General features: G+C 41.8%; 1 protein-coding gene across 2 annotated transcripts in view; it reads right to left on the bottom strand.

The window, feature by feature from the left end:
• The window catches only part of LOC110530474 (arf-GAP with GTPase, ANK repeat and PH domain-containing protein 3), a 299,837-nt gene extending 288,068 nt beyond the window's left edge, over positions 1–11,769 (bottom strand). For both annotated transcript variants that reach the window (XR_016482590.1, XM_036986120.2), the window contains exon 1: positions 10,865–11,769. Coding sequence is in view for 1 of the 2 variants with exons in the window: in XM_036986120.2 (XP_036842015.2) it covers positions 10,865–11,234 (370 nt within the window). In the remaining variant the exon portion in view is untranslated. The remainder of the gene's footprint in view (positions 1–10,864) is intronic.
• Positions 11,770–16,781: the final 5,012 nt, after the last annotated feature.

The raw sequence follows: 16,781 nt of genomic DNA, 5'->3' as shown, positions 1-16,781 counted from the left end.
GTTTTCTCTCCAGAGAAACCAACATTGTGCTGCTAGGTTGGTCGATAGTCAGTTGCTGGCGTAGATCTAGTATTTTCTTCTCTAAAGTAAAAGTTAAAAGCAACAGCAGAGAACACTTTGTAGAATGAGCCAATCCCCACAAGGGTGACAGGCATGATGGCTTCATCCACCTTACAGGTGTTCACTCCAATCTTTATTGGTTCACATGTATGAAAGACTGGGGATGTGTGGCACTGTACATCTCTTTGAAGAAAAAGGAAGCTTTGCAGTCACATTCTTAGGAGCACACAACTACCATCTTCCAGTCAACCCTATAGTAACGAGGTGCATTGTGGGTTTTGTTTTCCTCTTCCTTAAAACGAGAAAGAAAATGTGTCCATTTACAAAATAACATTTCAAAATAAATAGTCAAATGTCAGAGAAACAAAAAGAGAAAATTTCAACAGTCAGAGACACATTGTACTTCCAGTGATCTAAAGATGACGGTATTTTGTTCCAGTTTGTGCTCCTCTCAGAGGTTGAATACATGGGAAATCCAACAAGCTGCAGGATTATTTCAGGTTGTCCTAGTGTGGCAGGCAGATGTGTTTATACGGCAGGCTTTACTTTGGTACAGATTTAGAGCCAGCAAACAGTCTCCCAGCTACTCTATAAACACAACATTCCACATTAAAACACTTCATAAGAGATGCAGGTGGTGGAGTTGACTGACTCTTTCACTCTACTCCCTTGTAAAATGACTGGTTCTGTGATGACAAACTGAAATAGACTGGACTGGTTTTCTTTATACACTAGTAGCAGCAGTGCCTTGGCTTTGACAAGGATGCTCCATACTGATCAATACCTGTGGATGTCATATCCCACCAGTATCCAGAAAAAAACTATTCACAACTCCCACACATCTTATACTAGCCCCCATAATATCGATCCACCACCTAGCAGAGCTCCTGTGCAGAAAACACTTGAATTTCAATTTCCGCTCAACGTTGTGGGCCTAAAACTGTTTTTTTTTGTGGATGACTGAAGGTTATTTGCAAGTGCAAAGTAAGTGAAAAGGAGAAACAGGTGCCTTAATTGGGGCACACAGACCACTGTGTCCATACTACCAGAGGAGAAACCAAATCCATAGGAGCATGCCTTACTGTTTAATTATCAGTCTGATGGGCAGTGTGTCAACTGTGAGAGCATTGAGAATACAAACAGCACTTGCCATAAACCCATATAAATAATCGGCATCACTGAATATGACATCAGTTAGTCATTTCATTCTCATTTCAAGGGTAGAGGAAAAATCAGCAAAAAGGAGAGATGCAACATCTTCCCTACGTTCTTATGGGCCTCTAGAGAGGTTACGTTCACTATGGTAATTGACTAAAGGAGAGATGTGTTTAGGCAGGCTGCTTGTGCCAGAGGACAGCTTATGTTATGTGCCACACTCTGGCAGCAGGCTGGGCTCCCCTGTGTCTTCCTCTATCTTCTCTGTCTTCTCTCTCAGTCTCCTCTGTGTTGTCTCTTCTAGCATTTTCTGTACACAATGAGCCATTGTGCTGGACTCAATACTGAAGTGAGTGCAGTCTTGTTAGCCCATGCTCGAGATCCCCATATTGCATCACTACCTGGGGCAGCTGTGGGTTCAGGAGGTAAGGCCACCGGCCTGTCCTTGACATTGGTTAGTGTCTGGGTGAGTCCCTTGAAGCCAACAGGAGTTTGAAACAACAAGCATAGAGGTACATGAATAGTAATAATCAAAACAAATGAATAAATGTTATGATATAAACAACAGATTATTACAACACCCACAGGCGTCAGTTGTGTTTATTACTGTACAACTACACCCTCTTAAGACACCTCATATACTAAAACAGTGAAAATCTGAGATTCTATCAAAGAAAGCTGGGTTAGGTTAACTCAAGACTGACAGTCAAATCTTCTCCAAACTGAACTGTAAAAGTTTAATGTAAAAACATAAATGAGGGTAACAATTACAACAGCCTTCATCACCAAATGAAAGGAGCCATGTTCCCAAGAGCAAGCCTTGTTAATGGAACACAACCCTGGTCCTCATTGGAATGACTGGCTAAATATAACACAGAAATAATCGGCGAAGAGCTGCTTCTATCACACTGATCTAGATTTTACTTGTACACTTTTCTTCCTAAAACAGGCATGCCCTCATTCAAATCCGGCCTACCGGTAATACCATTGAGGCTATGCAGTGTGAATGACACTGTTTAAAAAATAACAAGCTTCTCTTCCCAGCCTTGGACCTATAAAAATCTCAGTCACATCTGAGATTGTGTATTTTATCTGAATGGCCAGTTTCCCCGCTCTTTAAAACAAATAAATTACACAGAGGGGATGTAATATCACCAACGTGCAATCATTGGACAATAAACGAGGCACGATCACGAATATCCTACCAAAAGTACATCAAAAACTGTAATATCTTATGTTTCACGGAAACGTGGCTGAATGACGACATGGATATTCAGCTAGCGGGATATACGCTGCACCAGCAAGATAGAACAGCACACTCCGTAAAGACGACGGGGGGCTGTCTGTGCATATTTGTAAACAGCTGGTGCACGACATCTAAGGAAGTCTCTAGATTTTGCTCGCCTGAAGTAGAGTATCGTGTGATGAAATGCAAACACTATTTGCCAAGAGAGTGTATTCATCTATACTTTCGTGGCTGTTTATTTACCACCACAGACAGATGCTAGCACTAAGACAGCACTCAGTCAGCTGTATAAGCAAATAAGGAAACAAGAAATCGCTCACCCAGAGGCGGCGCTCCTAGTGGCCAGAGACTTTAATGCAGGGAAACTTAAATCAGTTCTACCAACATGTTAAATGTGCAACCAGAGGGGAAAAAAATTCCAGATCACCTGTACTCCACACACAGATGTGTACAAAGCTCTCTCGCCCTCCATTTGGTAAATCTATCCTCCTGATTCCGGCTTACAAGTAAAAATTAAAGCAGGAAGAACCAGTGACTCGGTCTATAAAAAAGTGGTCAGATGAAGCAGATGCTAAACTACAGGAGTGTTTTGCTAGCACTGACAAGAACATGTTCCGGGATTCTTCCGATGGCATTGAGGAGTAAACCACTGGCTTTACCAATAAGTGTATCAATGATGTCGTCCCCACAATAACTGTACGAACAAGAGGTCTACCGATTATGATTCTTCAACGCCGATACCGATTATTGGAGGACCAAAAAAGATTATTACAAATTTTAAAAATCGTCCGATTTAATGACAATTACAACAATACTGAATTAACACTTATTTTAACTTAATATAAAACATCAATAAAAATTAATTTAGCCTCAAATAAATAATGAAACATGTTCAATTTGGTTTAAATAATGCAAAAACAAAGTGTTGGAGAAGAAAGTATTATGTGCCATGTAAAAATATGTGCCATGTAAAATAGCTAACGTTTAAGTTCCTAGCTCAGAACATATGAAAGTTGGTGGTTCCTTTTAACATGAGACTTCAATATTCCAAGATAAGAGGTTTTAGGTTGTAGTTAATATAGTATTTATATGACTATTTCTCTCTATACCATTTGTATTTCATATACCTTTGACTATTGGATGTTCTTATAGACACTATAGTATTGCCAGTGTAACAGTATAGCTTCCGTCCCCCTCCTCGCCCCTACCTGGGCTCGAACCAGGAACACAACGACAACAGCCACACTCAAAGCATCGTTACCCATCGCTCCACAAAAGCTTCAGCCCTTGCAGCGCAAGGGGAATAACTACTCAAAATCTAAAAGCGAGTGAAGTTTCAAACAGTATTAGCGCACACCCAGCTAACTAGCTAGCCATTTCACATTGGTTACACCAGCCATTAGGCTGATAGGCATGAAGTCATAAACATCTGCTGGCAAAACGCACAAAAGTGCTGTTTGAATGAATGATTACAGGCCTGCTGCTGCTCAGTCAGACTTAATTATAACATAATAACACACAGAAATACAAGCCTTAGGTCATTAATATGATCAAATCCGGAAACTATCATTTCGAAAACAAAACGTTTATTATTTCAGTGAAATACGAAACCGTTCGGTATTTTATCTAACGGGTGGCATCCCTAAGTCTAAACATTCTTGTTACATTGCACAACCTTCAATGTATGTCATAATTATGTAAAATCCTGGCAAATTAGTTTGCAATGAGTCAGGCAGCCCAAACTGTTGCATATACCCTGACTCTGCGTGCAATGAACGCAAGAGAAATGACACAATTTCACCTGGTTAATATTGCCTGCTAAACTGGATTAGTAGTTATAACTAGTGATTATGATTAATAGTTTTTTATAAGATAAGTTTAATGCTAGCTAGCAATTTACCTTGGCTTCTACTGCATTCGCATAACAGGCAGGCTACTCGTGGAGTGCAATGGTTAGAGCGTTGGACTAATTAACTGTGCGGTTACAAGATTGGAACCCCTGAGCTGACAAGGTGGAAATCTGTCGTTCTGCCCCTGAACAAGGCAGTTAGCCCACAGTTCCTAGGCCGTCATTGAAAATAAGAATGTGTTCTTAACTGACTTGCCTAGTTAAATAAAAGGTACTAAAAAATAATAATAATAATATATATGTATTTATTTATTTATTATTTTTAATAATCGGAACTCAAAAATACCGATTTCCAATTGTTATGAAAACTTGAAAATCGGCCCTAATTAAATCGGCCATTCCGATTAATCAGTCGACCTCTAGTACGAACATACCCTAAAAAGAAGCCATGGATTACAAGCAACATTCGCACTGAGCTAAAGGGGAGAGCTGCCGCTTTCAAGGTCCGGGACTCTAACCTGAAAGCTTATACGAAACCCTCCAAAGCCCTCCGGTTAACCATCAAACAGGCAAAGCGTCAACACAGGGCTAAGATTGAATGTATTACACTGGCTCCGACGCTCGTTTTATGTGGCAGGGCTTGCAAACTATTACAGACTACAAAAGCGAAGCAGAGCCGCGAGCTGCCCAGTGACGCGAGCCTAAGAGACGAGCTAAATCACTTCTATGCTCGCTTTCCAGGCAAGCAACACTGAGGTATGCATGAGAGCATCAGCTGTTCCAGATGACTGTGGGATCACGGTCTCCATAGCCGACGTGAGTAAGACCTTCAAACAGGTCAACATTCACAAGGCTGCGGGGCCAGGCGGATTACCAGATTGTGTGCTCCGGGAATGTGCTGACCAACTGGTAGGTGTCTTCACTGACATATTCAACATGTTCCTGATGGAGTCTGTAATACAAACATGTTTCAAGCAGACCACCATAGTCCCTGTGCCCAATAACACGAAGGCAACCTCCCTAAATGACTACAGACCCGTAGCACTCACGTCTGTAGCCATGAAGTGCTTTGAAAGGCTGGTAATGGCTCACATTAAACCATAAACCCATTCCAATTTGCATACCACCCAAACACATCCACAGATGATGCAATCTCTATTGCACTCCACACTGCCCTTTCCCACCTGGACATAAGGAATAGCTACGTGAGAATGCTATTCATTGACTAGAGCTCAGCGTTCAACACCATAGTACCCTCAAAGCTCATCAATAAGCTAAGGATCCTGGGACTAAACACCTCCCTCTGCAACTGGATCCTAAACATCCTGACGGGCCGCCCTCAGGTGGTGAGGGTAGGCAGCAACACATCTGCCACGCTGATTCTCAACACTGGAGCCCCTCAGGGGTGCGTGCTCAGTCCCCTCCTGTACTCCCTGTTCACCCACGATTGCATGGCCAGGCACAACTCCAACACCATCATTAAGTTTGTAGACAACAGTGGAAGGCCTGATCACCGACAACGACGAGACAGCCAATAGGGAGGAAGTCAGAGACCTGGCCGGGTGATGCCAGAATAACAACCTCTCCCTCAACATAACCAAGACTAAGGAGATGATTGTGGACTACAGAAAAAAAGAGGACCAAGCACACACCCATTCTCATCGACGGGGCTGTAATGGAGCAGGTTGAGAGCTTCAAGTTCCTTGCTGTCCACATCACCAACAAACTAGAATGGTCCAAACACACCAAGACAGTCGTGAAGAGGGCACGACAAAGCCTATTCCCCCTCTTGAAACTATCTACATGTATATCTACATGTACATACTACCTCAATCAGCACGACTAACCGGTGCCTGTATATAGCCTCACTGCTGTTATTTATTTTTCACTGTCTTTTTACTGTTTCTATTATTTCATTACCTACCTATTGTTCACCTAATACCTTTTTTGCACTGTTGGTTAGAGCCTGTAAGTAAGCATTTCACTGTAAGGTTGTCGGCGCACGTGACAAATAAACTTTGATTTGATTTAATATCATCTTGCTTAATGATTATCAGCTTAATATTAGCATAATACGAATAATCAGTTAACTAAAGAAACATTAAACAATGAATAAGTAATCTCCTCTTTTAATTGGATAAGAAACAAGGCCCAGAAGTCAAATGGAGGACATTTGAATGATCGACCGATCTGATTCAGATTCTACTGCACATGATTTTCTCTCTGCCCTCCTGTAATACTGTAAGGGACAAGGAACCATTTGGTCATGTTTAGTTATTGACAACCAGAAACAGACCCAAATTCATCTTCTGCTTTGATCCTAACCCCTCTAAGAGACACACACAGGTTGGAGAGGTTAATGTTAAGTGTTCCATCTAAATCTATGGAACTTCTCTTACATACGTGGTCAGGGTGGACCCTAGCATGGAATCTTTCACAAATACTTCCAACAAAAAGGCACATTTTGTTCTTCCCCTTGACACGCTTGGTACTGTGCATACCCCGGTTCTCAAAGTCACATTCATAGCTTGTCATGTTCCTCTACACCAGAAAATGTGGCAATATTCAAGCAGTTATATCAGACAGTGAGCTGTAAACAAATAAGTTAAAACATTTATATTAAACAAAGGGTCATTATACACCACGTCTTCTGCACTACATTGTTTGTATGACGGTCAAAAGCATTGGTTATTCTGTATTTTCTAAAAATCAATAAAACATTGATCACCCACAACAAATAAACAAGCTCCTGCTGCTCCTTTGTCTCGGGTTCTTCTGATTGCAGTAAATTTGCTCACTGAGACAAACTGGTGCTTGGCATATCAAACATTACTGTGAAGGGAGTGGTGAGAAGAGAAACCTCACCTAGTATTATCACTACTCCCGATGATCTGTCTCAAAGAATCGTTGGTGTTTTCCAACGGGTAAAACCCCTAACGATTCACACAGAAGAAGATATGTTCGACAGAGGCTGCCTTTTTCTGTTGGCATAGAATTGTTATTCTCTCTCTAGTATTTTCAACTGAAGGCATGAGATCCATTGGTTTCTTAGCAACAGAGACTGCAATGAAGCAAGATCGAAGGGGAACGTGCAGTCCTACAGTACAGGTGAAGTCTTGTCGACTACACTAATGTCTCCTGTTGCAGCTCTTCAGGCTTTCTGCAATGGGGACATTAATAAGAGAGCTAAAATACATGTCAAATATGAATGCATCTAAAAATGGGGAGCTTGCTGAGAAAAATACAAATAGATGTTCATTGTTTTGGGGCATTGGACTTGGTCATAAGGTACACTAAAACAAATAAATAACTTGCCTTGCCTGGGGAAGAAACATAACTGTCTTTCATTTCAGGCTAATTATTTTTTTGTATAATTGAACAATCTAAAATGATCGGATTTTAAAAGGGGAAATGTTTTTTCCTAATTTGTGTCACACACTCTGATCTGGCAGTGAACCAGAAAACTGCTCATCCTCATTAAAACAAATATTCTGCATTTTTTAAGAGGACAACATAAAAGCCTCTAGTGTTTCCATATTCAGCCATTGCATAAAGCCTCGCATTCATTGACAAAATGATGTAATCATTTGCATCAGAACAAGTCGGTGCTATTCCTCAAAGCCTAAAAGGAGACTTATCTTATCACATCCATAACAAATACTACAGGATCAACCCCAGTCGCTGAAACACTGCTGTGTCAACCACAGTGAATGTTATGATGGTACGAGGCACAGGTCATAGTCCTCATCACGTACCCACACCAAGGGAACATATCTCATTCAGCGCTAATGGCTCACGCCTGAGTAGAGCTGCTACTAAGAAGAAGTTTCTCAGAATCTCTTAAAACACGCCTTGAGAAAAAGTGAGGTCATTGTCTGCCATTTAAAGACGGCATAGTGAAGTAACTTGGAGGTTAAATCTGATGGAAACATGGTTCCAGTTGGTGAGAACAAACAGAGTACCTAATCTAATATTTAATTATGTTAACTGCACCTCTACTCAATAGTTATCAAACCCATACAACTGCAAATACACTGGGTGTACAAAGGAACACCTTCCTAATATTGAGTTACACGGTGTCCAACGCGTTCCACAGGGATGCTGGCCCATGTTGACGCCAACGCTTCCCACAGTTGTGTCAACTTGGCTGGATGTCCTTTGGGTGGTGGAGCATTCTTGATACACATAGGATACTGTTGAGCGTGAAAAACTCAACAGCGTTGCAGTGCTTGACACAAACCGGTGTGTCGATCACCTACTACCATACCCCATTCAAAGACACATTTTTTGTCTTACCCATTCACCCTCTGAATGGCACACCTACACAATCCATGTCTCAATTGTCTTGAGGCTTAAAAATGATTATTTAACCGGTCTCTTAAAGTGGCTTTAACAAGTGACATCAATAAGGGATCACAGCTTTCACCTGGTCAGTCTGTCATGGAAAGAGCAGCTGTTTTTAATGCTTTGTATACTCAATATAGAGTATGCATCATTCTAACAAGTCAGCATAATGGTACAGATATTGTTTTCTGTGTAGGTTAGACAACACAACCTATTCTACCTGTTCCCTTGCTGCTCTGTTGATACGTTTATACCTGTGAATAACAGTGTTGCTCCAATGCATTTATTATGTTAGAGCTCCCGAGTGGCGCAGCGGTCTAAGGCACTGCATCTCAGTGCAAGAGGCATCACTACAGTCCCTGGTTCGAATTCAGGCTGTATCACATCCGGCCGTGATTGAGAGTCCCATAGGGCGGCACACAATTGGCACAGCATCAGTAGGGGTTTGGTGGTCATTGTAAATAGGACACTGCACTGGTGTAGGGCACTGCATCGCAGCGCTAGCTGTGCCACCAGAGACTCTGGGTTCGCGCCCAGGCTCTGTCGCAGCCGGCCGTGACCGGGAGGTCCGTGGGGCGACGCACAATTGGCCTAGCGTCGTCCGGGTTAGGGAGGGTTTGGCCGGTAGGGATATCCTTGTCCAGAGACTCCTGTGGCGGGCCAGGCGTAGTGTGCGCTAACCAAGGTAGCCAGGTGCACGGTGTTTCCTCCGACACATTGGTGCGGCTGGCTTCCGGGTTGGAGGCGCGCTGTGTTAAGAAGCAGTGCAGCTTGGTTGGGTTGTGTCTCGGAGGACGCATGGCTTTCGACCTTCGTCTCTCCCGAGCCCGTACGGGAGTTGTAGCGATGAGACAAGATAGTAATTACTAACAATTGGATACCACAAAAATTGGGAAGAAAAAGGGGGTAAAATAAAAAAATATATAAAATAAAAAAAAGAGAGTCCCATAGGGCGGCACACAATTGGCCCAGCGTCGTCCGGGTTTGGTGGTCATTGTAAATAAGAATTTGTTCTTAACCGACTTGCCTAGAATTTTTTTTTTTTATGATTTAAAAAAAATGTACCGTTACACTGTCTGAGACATGAGAATTCACTGTTGGTGGAAGTGAACTGGCTTTCACATGGTCACACAATAGACTACTTTTCCTCTTAGGTTTGTTCACAGTTCCTCTTATGACAACGACCTGTGTGGGTCATTTCACTAGATAATGGCTCATGTTACAGGTACTACCACCCCCCTCTGCTTTGAACTCTGACTACTTTTCCTTTCAGTCTCCTATGCAAGTAACAAAATACATTGGTAAACACTTGATGTTAGCACAAGACTTTCCCGCCACTAAGACCAGCTCTTTATCTTAAATCCTTAAACATGAGTGTGAGAATTAATCTCTAAATCCAAATGAGGATTTAAGTCAATGAGCCGAATTTAAACCTTTGGAAATGGATAGAGTGGTGGTGGAAACGTGCATTAGATCTAGGTGTCTCGCCAGAGCTTAAAGTGTGATGTACAGAATCTAAACCACTATGTCACAGGTGATGCAGAGTACAGTTTGAGTGGCATCTTTTAAGAAATAGGTGTTCTTACTGTTAGGTTATATGGGATACTGCTTGGTATTTGAGAGAAATAATGTGTGCTGCAGTGAGGCGTCTTTATGCAAATCTGTAGGCTACTGAACTCAGATTTCAATGTACAGCAAATCAATGCATATCTATGCATGTTTTTGTTGTTATTCAGCTGTGAAGTATATTTCCCTGTGAAGGCCTACTGTGTCATAAGCACTACTACTAGGGCATATTCTATGATGTGCCAATATAAGAAGCAATAAAATAAGAAACGCACAAAGAAATGGTGGTTCAACACAGGAGCACTGAGCAAGGGTTTTATATTCACCTCGCATGACATCAGAAAATTCAGGCATATGGAATATTAATTTATCTGCCTGTATGATAGATTACAGTAGGCTAGCCCTTGCATGATGAATGATTGCATTTGCAATGTTATTTCCTAAACACATCCTAGGACGTTCCTGCGCTGAGCCTCACAGAAAGTGAGATTGTTGTCACCAAACAATGAGCTGAAGACTACCTCCATGGAGACCATGTTGCCATTGCCCATCAGAGGAGATGACCGACTTGGGGGTTACATTGCAAGTTGCCTACTTGTGACAATTGCTGAGAACCACACTAGCTTTTTATCCCTCCTACTCACCTTCAATAGAGATCACATGTTCTCGGATCTGGTTCTGCAGGGCCATGTCATCGATGCGTTCGATCAGGTCGTAGATTGAGTAAATGTTCGGGTGGACCGATTCGAACCGATGGATCTCAGCCCGGATGGCTGCCGAGTTGGACAAAACAAACTGCTGGTTGCCTTGTTGGCCGGCCTGGGAAGCCTGTCCTGATACTGTCCCCGAACCGAACTGACCCTGCCCGGAGCCTCCGGATGATCCTGATCCGAACTGGGACGGGATGGACTGGGGTACTGGTACAGGAACGGGCGCTGGGACCGTGCCTGGGGTGGGCATGGCTGGTTGAGACTGCTGCGCGATACCGGACACCGACCCCGATTGGAAATTCATCTTGGTTTGAACAAGTAAGTCTTTACAATAGGAAAGCAAATGAATAGACCCCTATTCTAGGAGTTAAAAACGATGTGATCAAAAGAATTCCGCGGGAACTAGCAAGTTGTCTGAAAACGAGATTGCACAGACTCATCAATAGTTGGTCACCAATTGCAACAAAACGCGGTTCTTATTCATACTATCAAAACTTGAATGTGGTTCATTTTCCGTTATAAGCTATAGGCTACTGGGCGCTTTCGCTTTGGCCGTGTCCTGCCCTTTTCCGGAGATCACAAACCGCAATGCCTACCTCTAGACACTCCTTTTCTGGGCTATTCGGTCCCTTTTAATGGTTTAATTAATCGAACGGTTTTCTTTGGCTGCTCTGTCAAAAGCATACAATGGGCTCGGCTTCGGCAAGGCGCCCGGGTCCACTACCGACTAAATGTGTTGTTTCTGCGTTGAAATGAAATCGCGTTGATTCCTCTTTGGTCCAAGTGGTCCCTGCCCAGCGCCCTCCTCCGCATTTTGTAACGTCACATATCACGTAATTGTACTTGAGGTGGGGGAGGGAGTAATTCGATTGGATGATTATGTGGAGGAAGAATAAAGCAGTGCTCATCATTTTAATAACCTAGCCTATCTGACAGTTATGCAACCAAATCATTTGGATGACAAGAGAAAATAATTACTCAGATACGTTTTATGTAGGTTACTTTATTGATGTATTCCCTTTTACCCCCTCCCCAATAGGAGAGACACACGGTCAGTCGCTCTGGTGTGTGTCCTCTCTTATGGTTTACCTAAAAAGCAACATTGAGGGGGGAGCTATTATCTATGTGTCTCTTCAACATCCTTCATCATGTCACAATACCTTCAGGGAAATCTTTTCAGCTTTATACCAAACAATCAACACTATTTTGACCTATACAATATACAACTGAATGTGACATTTAGCCAATTTCTGCTTTCATACATTGAATTCAGACTATTCTCTGAGGGGGACCCCTTCCTCTGATTCTTATCCTCTGATTATTTTCCTTCGGTAAGGAAATGTGTGCAGTGTTTGAGTTAAAAAGCCTACAGAGCACCATTCAGCCAATTAGGTTGAAAAGTAGCCTTTTAAAATACATCATGGCCGATCTTCAAATATACATGAATATTATGTAGAAGACATAACTTCTGAATGCGTCAATCAAATGTAAATATCACTTCTGAAACAAGCAACATAAATGTAATGCATTTCTCAACATAACCAAAGATAAGCCATCACCATGGTAGGATAGTGAGTCATTAGTTATCCTTAATTAGAAGTTACTCCAAGTAAAGAGAAGAAGCCATCTACTGGTCTGGCTGTACAACAGCCATTCTGCAGTGGTGTGGTGTGAGAGTCTGGATACAAAATAATTCAGACTAATGTGACTAGAGGAGATTCCAGACAAACACTAAAATAACCCCTTGTGGGAAAACAGAGAAATTTGTATTCAGCATCACATTGCATGTTTTGTAGAATGAGCTCTGATGAAAAACCTTTTCTGCAAATAAAGTACATAGGCTCATCCTTCTGGGTTATACTTGTCATTAGTAACGCTGAAATTACTAGTCACAACACAATGGTATAGAGAATGTTGCTACATTGCCGTCATCGCAGTCCCAGTTTCAACATAGTTTCATTAGATGAGATTCATAAAATGTTATGTAATGAAATAATGCGTCTACCCCTCTGGTAGATTACAATACAGGAATGAAATAGTCTGCATGCAGTACATACGAAAGGATTCAGACCCCTTGACTTTTTCCACATTTTGTTACATGAAAGCCTTATTCTAAAATGTATTAAATCATTTTTTTTACCTTCATCAATCTACAGATTAAAAAAAAATAATAATAATAATTTTAAACTAGGTAAGTCATTTAAGAACACATTCTTATTTACAATGACAGCCTAGCCCAGCCAAAACCGGTCTACGCTGGGCCAAATGTGCACCGCCTTATTTGACTCTCAATCACAGCCGGATGTGATGCAGGCTAGATTCAGCCTGAACCAGAGACTGCAGTGACACCTCTTGTACTGAGATGTAGTGCCTTAGACCACTGCACCACTCTCGAGCCCCATAATGACAATACCCCATAATGACAAAGCAAAAACAGGTTTTCTGAAAATTTTGCAAAAAAAACGACTGAAATATTTACATAAGTATTCAGAGCTTTTACTCAGTACTTTGTTGAAAAACTTTTGGGTATGATGCTACAAGCTTGGCACACCTGTATTTGGGGAGTTTCTCCCATTCTTCTCTGCAGATCCTCTCAAGCTCTGTCAGGTTGGATGGGGAGCGTTGCTTCACAGCTATTTTAAGGTCTCTCCAGAGATGTTCAATCAGGTTCAAGACCGGGCTCTGGCTGAGCCACTCAAGGGGATTCAGAGACTTGTCCCGAAGCCACTCCTGCGTTGTCTTGGCTGTGTGCTTAGGGTCATTGTCCTGTTGGAAGGTGAACCTTTGACCCAGTCTGAGGTCCTGAACATGATGCTGCCACCACCATGCTTCACCATAGGGATGGTGCCAGGTTTCCTCCAGACGTGAAGCTTGGCATTCAGGCCAAAGTGTTCAATCTTGGTTTCATCAGACCAGAGAACATTGTTTCTCATTGCCAGAGTCCTTTAGGTGCCTTTTGGGAAACTCCAAGCGGGCTGTCATGTGCCTTTTACTGAGGAGTGGCTTCCGTCTGGCCACTCTACCATAAAGGCCTGACTGGTGGAGTGCTGCAGAGATGGTTGTCCTTCTGGAAGGTTCTCGCATCTCCACAGAGGAACTCCGGAGCTCAATCAGAGTGACCATCAGGTTCTTGGTCACCTCCTTGACCAAGGCCCTTCTCCCCCGATTGCTCAGCGGCCAGCTCTAGGAAGAGTTTGGTGGTTCCATTTAAGACTGATGTAGGCCACTGTGTTCTTGGGGACCTTCAATGCTGCAGACATTTTTTGGTACCCTTCCCCAGATCTGTGCCTTGACACAATTCTGTCTTGGAGCTCTACAGACAATTCCTTCGACCTCATGGTTTAGTTTTTGCTCTGACATGCACTGTCAACAGTGGGACCTTATATAGACAGGCGTGTGCCTTTCCAAATTATGTTCAATCAATTGAATTTACCACAGGTGGACTCCAATGAAGTTGTAGAAACATCAAGGATGATCAATGGAAACAGGATGCACATGAGCTCAATTTCAAATCTTATAGCAAAGGGTCTGAATAGTTAGGTAAATAAAGTATTTCAGATTTTTATTTGAAAACATTTCTAAAAACCTGTTTTTGCTTTGTCATTATGCAGTATTTTTTATTTTGTTTAATCCATTTTAGAATAAGACTAATATAACAAAATGTGGAAAAAGGGAAGGGGTCTGAATACTTTCCGAATGTACTGTACATTAATAGTGAATAATGTGTACTGAAACATTGGTATTTCATCTTGGCTTGCCACTCTTAAGAATACACATTTGAGCCGGGTGTTTTATAAATGTTGCATTGCCTCAAGAGTGAATTTCAAATGGCACAATGTAAAACTGAGCATCCAGAAGATCAAGGCAACTTTTTCACTTCTATCCCCAAGAGAAGTACATTCTTGCCTTTAGAAACAGAATAGAAAGAGCTATTAAAAAAGGGCTGATTTGTAGTAAATGGTACCTATATCTATAGAATGTGCATATGCCCCTCTAATATATATTGGTAGGCTATCCTACACTCAGAAAAAAATGATTCTAAAAGGGTTATTTGCAGAAGGGTATGAAAAACCCTTAATAATAAAAAACCCTTCTTGCCTTCCAAAGAATCATAAAATATATTTTAGAGTCTTCAAAGTAGCCACCCTTTGCCTTGATGACAGCTTAGCACACTCTTGGTAATCTCTCAACCAGCTTCATGAGGAATACTTCTCCAACAGTCTTGAAGGAGTTCCCACATATGCTGAGCACCTGTTGGCTGCTTTTCCTTCAGTCTGCGGTCCAACTCATTCCAAACTATCTCAATTGGGTTGAGGTCAGGTGATTGTGGATGCCGGGTCATCTGATGCAGCATTCCATCACGCTCCTTCTTGGTCAAATAGCCCTTACATAGCCTGGAGGTGCGTTGGGTCATTGTCCTGTTGAAAAAACAAATGATAGCGGGAATAAGTGCAAACCAGATGGGATGGCATAATCTCTGCAGAATGCTGTGGTAGCCATGGCTGTTAAGTGTGCCTCAAATTCTAACAGACAGTGTTACCAACAGACAGTGTCACCAACAAAGCACCCCCACACCATCACACCTCCTCCTCCATGCATCACGGTGGGAACCACACATGCGGAGATCATCCGTTCACCTACTTTGCGTCTCACAAAGACACGCGGTTGGAACCAAAAATGTCAAATTTGGACTCATCAGACCAAAGGACAGATTTCCACCGGTCTAATGTCCATTGCTCGTTTTTCTTGGCCCAAGCAAGTCTCTTCTTATTATTGGTGTTCTTAAGTAGTGGTTTCTTTGCAGAAATTTGACCATGAAGGCCTGATTCACGCAGCCTCCTCTGAACAGTTGATGTCGAGATGTGTCTGTTACTTGAACTCTGTGAAGCATTTTTATGGGATGCAATTTCTGAGGCTGGTAACTCTAATGAACTTATCCTCTACAACAGAGGTAACTCTGGGTCATCCTTTCCTGTGGCGATCCTCATAAGAGCCAGTTTCATCATAGTGCTTGATGGTTTTTGCGACTACACTCGAAGAAACTTTCAAAGTACTTGAAATGTTCCATATTGACTGACCTTCATGTCTTAATGTAATGATAGACTGTTGTTTCTCTTTGCTTATTTGAGTTGTTCTTGCCATAATATGGACTTGGTCTTTTACCACATAGGGCTATCTTCTGTATACCAACCCTACCTTGTCACAACACAACTGGATTGGCTCATACGCATTAAGAAGGAAAGAAATTCCACAAACTAACTTAACAAGGCACACCTGTTAATTGAAATGCATTCATGAAGCTGGTCGAGAGAATGCCAAACGTATGCAAAGATGTCATCAAGGCAAATGGTGGCTACTTTGAAGAATCTCAAATATATTTAGATTTGTTTAACACTATTTTGGTTACTATATTATTCCATATGTGGTATTTCATAGTTTATGTCTTCACTATTATTCTGCAATGTAGAAAATAGTAAAAGTAAATAAAAACCCTTGAATGAGTAGGTGTCCAAACTTTTGACTGGTGCAGTAGCTATCACAAAAGCACAACATTTTATTGCTAAAGTGCAGTGCATTGTACAATATATACAGTACAGTGATTTGACTACTCATCCTGGTACAACACATTTAGTTTACTTCCAATAAATAGAAGAAAAACAATCAGTCTAGATGTAATTTGAGATCCTCATTTCTGCAGAGCTCAAATCCCTGAGTTCAATATTCATCCATTACAGAATAATGCTGATGATGCGGCCACTGATTACACAGAAGGACTTTCAGATTATGCAAATGAACATAATTCTCTCGTTTTATTTAAGAACATTGCACTCTTGCTTCTCAGCATTTTCCA

Source organism: Oncorhynchus mykiss, chromosome 8 (assembly GCF_057628025.1).
Source record: "Oncorhynchus mykiss isolate SJ-2025 chromosome 8, ASM5762802v1, whole genome shotgun sequence".
NCBI lineage: Eukaryota > Metazoa > Chordata > Actinopteri > Salmoniformes > Salmonidae > Oncorhynchus > Oncorhynchus mykiss.
Note: the sequence above shows the minus strand (reverse complement) of the source record. Positions and strands in the feature narration are given on the sequence as shown.